This window comes from Octopus bimaculoides, chromosome 9 (genome assembly GCF_046866305.1).
Source record: "Octopus bimaculoides isolate indiv1 chromosome 9, ASM4686630v1, whole genome shotgun sequence".
Lineage (NCBI taxonomy): Eukaryota > Metazoa > Mollusca > Cephalopoda > Octopoda > Octopodidae > Octopus > Octopus bimaculoides.
The window spans coordinates 5,490,277-5,500,205 of NC_142936.1; the positions used below are offsets into that span (position 1 = coordinate 5,490,277).

At 38.4% G+C, this 9,929-nt stretch overlaps 1 protein-coding gene across 7 annotated transcripts in view; it reads left to right on the plus strand.

Annotated features, from left to right (window-relative positions):
- Positions 1-9,392, plus strand: part of LOC106878114 (ectonucleoside triphosphate diphosphohydrolase 8) — a 156,449-nt gene extending 147,057 nt beyond the window's left edge. For all 7 annotated transcript variants that reach the window (XM_089357051.1, XM_089357045.1, XM_089357048.1 and 4 more), the window contains 6 exons: positions 261-603; positions 2,249-2,435; positions 4,968-5,203; positions 6,830-7,122; positions 8,429-8,591; positions 9,176-9,392. In XM_089357051.1, coding sequence (XP_089213177.1) covers positions 261-603; positions 2,249-2,435; positions 4,968-5,203; positions 6,830-7,122; positions 8,429-8,591; positions 9,176-9,363 — 1,410 coding nt within the window. In that variant the 3' untranslated portion in view covers positions 9,364-9,392. The remainder of the gene's footprint in view (positions 1-260; positions 604-2,248; positions 2,436-4,967; positions 5,204-6,829; positions 7,123-8,428; positions 8,592-9,175) is intronic.
- Positions 9,393-9,929: the final 537 nt, after the last annotated feature.

Consider the following 9,929-nt stretch of genomic DNA (forward strand, 5'->3'; position numbering starts at 1 on the left):
TATTAAACCATTCGTGTTCTCTCTCCCTCTTTCTCTCCCCCTCTCTCTCCTTCTCTTTCATCCACTCTAACTACTCCACCTCTCTCTCTCACTATTATTCCCTCTCTCTCACTCTTTCTCTCCCCCCCCTCTCTCTCTCTCTTTGCTTTTTTTCTCTCTCAACCTTTCTACACGACCCGTATATTCCTACGCGTGTCCATGTTCGTTTCTCTTATACTTCCATGTACTCACTCTCCTCTATTTATGTTTTCTATTTCCAGCACACACAACTACACACGCTTATCTTCGTCACCTTTATGTGCCTATTCGTCAGGTGTTGCACTAGCGGTGCAACGCCACTCGACTACAAATACAGCGTTTTCATGGACGGGGGCTCCACAAGTACTAAACTCAGGATATACAAATGGCAGACACCCAGTTTACGAGACGATATACCACACTTCACTCAGATCAGTGTGTCTCGTTATACCCCGGGTATCAGCGAATACAGTGACAACCTCACAGCTATAGCATCCTATATTCGTCCCATGATTCTCGAGTCGATGGAACTCGTGCCAAAAGATCTCCACAAAATAACTCCGATATATTTCATGGCCACAGCTGGTATGTGCGTCTGGTTTATTTTATTTTATTTTATTTTTTAATTGTTCATTTATTTCTCCCTTCTCCCTCCCATCACCACCATCACCACCACCAACATCAACCCAACCACGACCACCACGACCACCACCACTGCCGCCCCCCTCCACCACGACTACTGCTGCCGCCATCACCACCACTGCCACTACTACCACCGATTCCACCACCATCACCACCACCACCTGCATCCATCACCATCTTTTTCTTAAGAAAAATATTTTTGCATTTTATTGATGGCATCGAAGTTGTTCTTTTCCCCCCCTTACTACTCCGCATCGTACACATCACTGTGTTTATAGCAAAAAAGATTATCATAATTATTTGTACTGTAAAAGGAAGTACCATAACAAAGGACCGGCGACGCTCAGGAGTACGTACCATTTGATCCATCACAGCTAAACGTGCCCAAACACATTTCTATCAATAATCAGTTAGAAACGACAGAGAAAAGTGGTATAACTGTAAGGCCTGGATTTTCTGGGGAGGGGGACAGTCGATTACATCGAACCCAGTACTTGACCGGTACATAATTTATTGACCCCGAAAGGATGAAAGGCCATGTTGACCATGGTGGAATTTGAACTTAGAACTTTTGCGGCAGACGAAATACCGCTAGGTATTTCGCTCGGGGTGTTAACAATTCTGCCAGCTCACCGCTTTAATAATAATAATAATAATAATAATAATAATAATAATAATAATAATAATAATAATAATAATAATAATAATAATAATAATAATAATGTACTGAGAAGAGCATTATCGCTGTGAAAACAACATCCATTCATGAATTTATTTATTTATTAATTTTTTTTTAAATACATATTTTACCTGTGAATTTGCGTGTGTAAACTGGAAATGCATACAATGAGCTTCTCTGCCCTTGGTGTACGGAAAACACTTGGCGAGAAATGGGAGAAAATTTGAAGAAAGAAGAAAAAAAAACAACAACGTAATAATAATAATAATAATAATAATAATAATAATAATAATAATAATAATTCAAACTGACAGAAAGATAGACGCAAATAGGCCAGACATCATACTGAAAGACTTCAGACAAAAATCATGCCTCCTCATTCATATGACTGTCCCAATCGATATAAACGTATCTGTCAAGACCTACCAAAAACTGAGCAAATATAAAGATCTTGAAATAGAAATTAGCAAAATGTGGAATCTGAAGACGAAAACAATACCTATTGTCATAGGTGCCCTGGGAATGACAGCGAAACGGGCTGATTACTACCTAGCTCAGATACCAGGAAACCCCAAAATGGCTGAAGTTCAAAAGATAGTGCTCATGGGAACTGCCCATATCCTACGTAAAATACTGTCTATGTGAGCTCAAATTTAAAAAAAAACACATAATTTTCTTATGGTTTCTTAAACATTCACTAGAACAAAACTGTACAAATCCAAATATATGGTACCCTAGGCATAACACCTACATGAACTTCTAACTTGTTGTCTCCTGAGGTCTCTGGGTGAGACTTGGATCCAACTTGTACAAATGCAAGACAAAAGTCAAACATAAAATAATAATAATAATAATAATTTTATTCTTTTCTATATCATCTTTATTTTGTTTCATCGATTTTTCTCACAGGTCTCAGAGTATTAAAAGGACAAATGTCACTGAAAATTATCAGGCAGCTGAACATGTTCCTAGAAAATTCAAAAAACAACCCATTTCTTTTCCGGCGAGGACAGGCACAAGTCCTCTCTGGTGAAGAAGAAGCGGTGTTTGCTTGGATTGCAGTCAACTACCTCCGTGGTTTCTTCCATAAAAAAGAGTAAGTCACTCAGGTTGAAATAATTACTGTATCGTTTTACTTGTTTTACTGCGGCCATGCTGGGGCACCACCTTGAAGAATTTTTTTAGTTGAGTGAATCGATCCCAGTACTTATAGTTTTAAAGCGTGGTTCTTATCGGTCTGTTTTTGTCAAACCGCTTATGTTACGGGGATGTAAGCACACCAACACCGGCTGTCACGCGGTGGTGAAGGACAAACATAGACACAAAGACACACACACACACACACACACACACACACACACACACACACACACACATACACACATATATATGTGTATACGACGGGTTTCACGAAGACACACACACACACACACACTGATATACATATGCATATATTTTTTATATATATATACGATGGGCTTCTTTCAGTTTCCATTATTCAAATCCACTCACAAGGCTTTGGTCGGGCCGAGGCTAAAGTAGAAGACACTTACGAAGGTGCCACGCAGTGGGACTGAACCCGGAACCATGTGGTTGGTAAACAAGCTACTTACCACAACCACTCCTGCGCATATTCCATATTTTACATTTGGTATTGGTGACTTTGATTCCGATATATGATAGCAATATCTTTAGATTTCTTGTTATATTTTGATGACTTTATCTGACGAGATCATTTTTATAAACCTAAAGCTCGTTCGTTTTCCGACATTATTCCAGTTTTATGTACGAGTGTGTATGTGCGTGTGTGTGTACGTGCTTGTGTGTGTGCGTGCGTGTGTATGTGCATGTATGTGTGTACGTGTGTGTGTGTGTGTGTACGTGCTTGTGTGTGTGTATGTGTGTGCGTGCGTGTGTATGTGTATGCATGTGTGTACGTGTGTGTGTGTTTGTGTGTCTGTATATGTGTACGCACGTGCTTGTGTGTGTGCATGCGTTTGTATGTGTGTGCGTGTTTGTGTGTGTGTTTGTGTCACTATGTTTGTGTGTGTGTGTGAGTGTATGCCGCGTGCGTGTGTGTTCGTCAACCAAATCAGAGCATACCATTTCTAGGTAAAAATGTAACTTTTTAAACTGAACTCAGTCGTGACTGTTTTATTTAATTATATTTAATTAACTTACGTCAATTACTTCTCGTTCCTAATTCCTGTCATTTCCACTTAAGATTCTCTTGAGAAGCACTGCAATGAAACCACAATTTCCCGACCAGTCATATCATGTCATTTCAATTGATAGAAGTCTTGTCTTTCAGTTTTCCCCTTCGCAATGTTCATATCTAAAGTAAAAAAAAATATCAACCAGATTTCTGAAATCCACGTAATTAAACATGAAACGTTTTCTTTCGCTCAATCAAATTTTGTCACAATTTTCAAAACTAATTTTGCTTAAAAAAATATTTAACTTAAACGAAACTCTATAACATCTTCCTTGAATGATCAGCACCAAGCAGTGTTTCGAAATAAACGAATCTTAGATTAATTAAAATATGTTTGTGACATTTTAACTTCTAAAGTCAAATTCACCGCAGTTACTGTGGAGGAAAAAAAAAATCTCTCTTATGGTAAAAGGCATCTCTTCTGGTGCTTCTAAACCTTAAATCACAAGAAGGAATTTTTTTCGTCCACGGTAACTGCAGTGTATTTGATTTTAGAAGTTAATACATGTCAAAGGATATAATGGATGGAAAATTGGGCACAAGGTCAGAAATTTAGGAGGAAGGATTAAGCCGATTAAATCGACGCCAGTGTTCAAATGGTACTTATTTCAGCGACCCCGAAAGGATGCAAGGCCAAGATGACCTCGGTGGAATTTGAACTCGGAATTTAAAGACGAACGAAATGCTGCTGGGCATTTTGCCCGGCGTGCTAATGATACTACCAGCTCACCGCCTAACTCAAACGAAATAATTGAAATGCTTCAAAACGGAATTATTTTTTACAGACAATTGTGTATTTACCTTGGAGAGTCATAGACTTACAGAGTAGGTGTAGAGGCCGACTGAATTTCTTGTAGTGGCTACTCACGACCATTTTAATATTCTAAGTTCAAATCCTATCCAATATGAGTTCACCTTTCATTCTCTACTCATTAAAAAATAACAGCTCATTTGTGGTCCCGTGCCTATGTAAGAAACAAATGTTGTTTTTAGCCAAATAAGTTCTCGTCTTTTGTTGGATTCTGGGTGGGTCATTATGCCAACAGTAAGCACACGCACTGGTTCTATTTCACTTCTTTTTGTGCATGTGTTTATTATTGACATAATGACCCTACCGAGATATTAAAAAAACTGTTTCAACACAAGACTTCACATCAAGAATCTTGCAAACCAAATACAAAAAAACGAAATACTTTTCTATCATTATTTCTGACTCTCAGTTCTTCCGCTCGCAGACTCTCCAAAACAAAACAATAAAACTTTACTCTTTCAAAAAAAAATCAATCAAACCATAAAATTCAAAACATGATTCTCTTCTTTTTTTTTGTTTTACATTAAAATCTATTCAGTCTTTTACGGTCGTATATGCTGCGTTTATTTCGTTTCTATCTCTGTTCTCTTTCTTCTTTGCAGGAACACCAGTGTGGGAGTTCTTGAAATGGGTGGTGGTTCCACTCAAATCGTTTTCGTTCCTAAAACGCCTATCTATGCCAACAAGTTTATCACCCATATTGGTTCCACTTACTACCATACCTACGCACACAGTTATCTAAATTTTGGACAAGCTTATCTAATCGAACGAGTCCAAGATCATCTTCTCCAGCAAAGCGGTACAAATGACAGTGTCTTAGACCCGTGTCGCCTAAGGGGTTCGTAATTTATTCTTTTGATACTTGCAAAGCTTTGCATTGTATTGCTATTGTTACTGTTGTAAACGCAGTGGTTGTTATTGGTATTATTGCTGCTGGTACAAAATGGTTGGCGGATTTACGTTCTGAGTTCGAATTGCGCGAAAGTTGATTTTGCCTTTCATCCTTTTGGGGGGGGGGGGTCTATAAATTAAATAGCAATCGAGCACTGGGGTCGATGTAAACGACTGGTCCCCCACCCCCAACCCCAAAATTTCAGGCCTTGTTGCCTGTAATAGAAAGAAATATTGCTGTTAGTGTTGTGGTTGGTTCCAGAGATGGATGGATGGATGGATGGATGGATGGATGGATGGATGGATGGATGGATGGATGGATGGATGGATGGATGGATGGATGGATGGATGGATCTCTAAACAGTTTCCGTCCACCACATTCACTCAAATGGCATGGGTTAGCCCAGGGATAACGGGGATATAGCAGAAGACACTTGCCTAAGGCACTGTACAGTGGGATTGAACCGGAAACCACGTGGTTGCGAAGTGAAATTCTTAACCACACAGCCATGCCTGTGGCTATAATGTAGAAGATACTGTACTGTATTATTAGATAGTTATATTACTGCGTTGTTTAACCCTAGGACAGCGCTCAATTCCACAGATTTGCTTGTCAGTTGTTTGACCTTAACCAGTTGAGCATGTCTCTTGGTGGCTGACGATATGTGTATCTCTGATCACGACCAGAAGTAGTGGGGGAGCATCATAGTCATGTGTTGAGAGGAATTCTTTGGGGTTTGAATAATTCACTTTTGAAAACATGGATGTTTTGCTCAACATCCTTAAACAAACCTTATTCAGGGACCTTTTGAGCGGGATGGGCTACTCGACCTGTTTATCTTGATATGAGATCACCATGTCGCATACATATGGTTGTGATGCATGTGCCTGGTGCACCCTTATCAGACGGGTAGTCATGATGGGTATACTGGGCTTCGTATATTTGTACCCCAATGTCACTTTGATAGCATGCACTGCTCTCTCACTCAATAATAATAATAATAATAATAATAATAATAATAATAATAATAATAATAATGATAATAATAATAATAATAATAATAACAACAACAACATCGAAAAATATGTTAGGAATGAGAACCCAGGTTCGAAACTTCCCCAAGACACCTGATGAAAGCTGGAGGGTTCATCGGCCGAAACGTTGTGTTAACAACAAACAAGAAGATGAGGACAAATATTCGTCAAATGTAAATAATGTAAATAATGTATATAATTCTTCATCTCTTAAATATAGAACTATACAGGAATGTCTGCAATGAGGAATGGCATTGTTTTGTGATGAAGGGTGGAAGTTTCAATTCTATTTCATAAATCGTTCCATGTTGATCTGAAAGTTGTTTGACATTTAAGCTGACAAGCAACCATTTTCATTCGATTTTTTAACAGATGACTTGTGATGATGGAATAGTACTACGTTATCCTCTTGGTTTTATCGAGTCATTTGATAATTAAGTTGACGACCACGACGCGTGTGGGTGAGTGAGTGTGCGTGTGTGCGTGTAATCATATCTAGTCATATCTATTCTATGTATTTGTTTTCGGAACCACACAGGTGACAACGCAACAGTCAGCGACGAAAACGGCCGATCTGTAATAATGATCGGAAACGGAAACGCAGAAAGCTGCCGGGAAATTCTAGAAGATTTCTTGAACAAACAGCCGCCGTCCGATTGCAGTCCGAAACCGTGTAGTATAGGTACCACTTATCAATCTCCGCTTGGTGATACCATATTCTACGCCGTTTCTGCCTTTGTTTATCCAACCAATCAAATCAATTCCACAGATGCCGACGAACGTCTTAACATGGATCTGATGATTAAAAATACGAAAACCTATTGTGAAATGGTAAGTAATTTTTGTGTAAGGGCGAGGCGCGGAATTGCTGCTTTGATTTTCTGAGGTGCTCTTTCAAGATTTTCTTCATATTAATCGTGGAGCGGGGTGGCTACACTGATGGAGATGTTAATGGTGGTGTGGTGGTGGAGATGGTGATTGTCGTGGTGGTTGTTATAAAGAGCGGGTGACTGAAGAAATTATAAGAATGTCGTATCGGCTTCTTTGCTGTGAGTGTTCCGGTTCTTTACCTTTTGAGCTCAAATCCCATCATGGCCTATTTGGGTAGTATGTTTGATCATAATTACATGTCTTAATTTTCTACCAAACATGTTTGATCAAATTTACTTAAATTGGTACGTCCCTATTATACTAAAAGATTAGTATAAACCATTATATTCGAGGGACGGGTGTAATAGCTGATCGGTGGACTCTTAGGATAGCTATCCCTATCACGTGAAGAAAAATACCAGTAAAAATTTACCGGAAAGGGTACGGGATTTGATGGCAAATATGTAAAACATTAAATTTTTGGAGAAAAAGTACTTTCACAGAAAGAAGAAGGAAACAGTCACCTAATTTCTTCCCCTTTTCCTTCTTCATGAAGAACAGATAGTCCTGGGGTCGATTTGTTCGACTAAAGGCGGTGCTCCAGCATGGCCACAGTCAAATGACTGAAACAAGTAAAAGAATAAAAGAATATAAAAAAAAAACGATATTGCTAAAATAATCGGTGCATGGCAGAAGTACAAACAACTTAAGCCACACAAATCTTGACAGCAAGATCTTGTAAGAACTTCTAAAGATCATATAAACCCCAGTTGAGAACCATTGCGCTGGATAATGTTTGACTAGGCACGTGCCGTGAGTAATTATTCAGGGTAGGCAGTTGGTGACGTTTATGTAGTAAAACACTCCAAAAATAAGCGAAACACATATGAGCAACTGAGTTGGAGGCAGATTTACTTCTGCCTTTATAACGCGTAAAGAAAACGTTGTTGTAGGAATGTACGCAGCACAAGTACTACAGCATTACTATGCGTAGCTTTAATACTGAGATTGAAAAGCAGGGCCGAATTATGCCTACCTAATCTTGAAAAAGATAAAATATTTTGCATTTTATGCATAATAATGAGAGTAACCTTCATAATTTTAATGAATTAGGTGCATATTTTGCCATAAAAGAAAATGTTGCTATCGATCTATTTCTATTCACTGCCGATCTTACCTACCCAGGCGGCACGTCCCTGTGGTTTGACCATATTTACATATTTGTTTACCTCTTTGTCTTTATTATTTTATCTCTTTGTCGTTGCAGACGATAGATGAGGCTGTTGAAGTGACTGGTGCTACACCCAAATATGCCTCGAACAACTGTATCAGCGGAGTGTTCATACCATTACTTCTGAAGAACGCTTACGGCTTTCCCCAAAACACAACCTCAATTTATATGAAGAAAACAATCAACAATAAATCACCAGGTCACATCGAATGTTTATTTCTAATTTTATTATTCCCTCTACTTTTTTTTTGTTTTATTTAGCTTTCTTTTCTTTTTATCTCTCACCATTTCTCTCCCCCTCTCTCTCTCTCCGTCTCTTCCTCTCTTTCTGTCTGTCTATCTCTCCCCCCCTCTCTCTTTATATATATATATATATATATATATATATATATATATATATATATATATATATATATATATATACATATACTACATACTATATACTACAGTGTCGTAAATTTATGATTTTTGGACGATAATTAATGAGAAAAAAGCACGTCCACGGATTATTTGTGAAATTTTCGTGTGTTCCTTTGATATCTTTCAGTGCAATTTTCGAATCTATCTATCTATCCATCTACCTACCTACCTACCTACCTATCTATCTATCTATTTATTTATCTATCTATCTATCTATCTATCTATCTATCTATCTATCTATCTATCTATCTATCTATCTATCTATTTATCTATCTTTCTGTCTGTCTATTTAACGTACATTTTGATAATCGTTTTAGTTAAATTCACTTTTTACTGACTTTCCTTTCTTTCTTGTTTTTAAAGATTGGTCCCTCGGTGCACTTATTTACCAGTCAGAGCTGAAACGAGACGAATGTGAGGTGCCGAGTCTAACTGCACCCACAACTACTACAAACAACTCCGGGTCCCTAAAGCTGTCCCTAACGAACGGAATGACAGCCGTATTTGCTGTGTTTATATTTCATCTCTATTTCTTGTGTCCTCTCTTATGATAAATAAAAAAAAATTCTTTGGTATTTAACCATGGCTTCGTTCTTTCTCTTTTCTTTTGGAAAACATTTAATAGAATCGTCGCATCATGTTTCCTTTCTCAACTACACACACACACACACACACACACACACACACACATCTTTTTACTTGTTTCAGTCACTAGACTGCGGCCATGCTGGGGCACGGCCTTGAATAATTTTTAGTCGAATCAATCGATCCCAGTGTTTTTTTTTTTTTGCTTTGTTTTGTTTTGTTTTTTGAAGTCTGATGTTTATTCTCTCGGTGACTTTTGCCGAACCGCTAGTTTACGTGGATGTAAACATACGAACACCGGTTGTCAAGCGGTGGTAGTGGACCCCCACAAAACCATCACCATATACACATTATATGACGGTCTTTTTCAGTTTCCGTCCACAAAATTCACTCACAAGGCACGGGTCGGCCTGGAGCTATAGTTGAAGACATCCGAGGTGCCAAGCAGTGGGACGGAACCTAAATCCATTCAGTTGCAAAGTGAACGTCTTAACCATGCGCCTATGCCTGCCTCTCCACATAGAAGTTTATA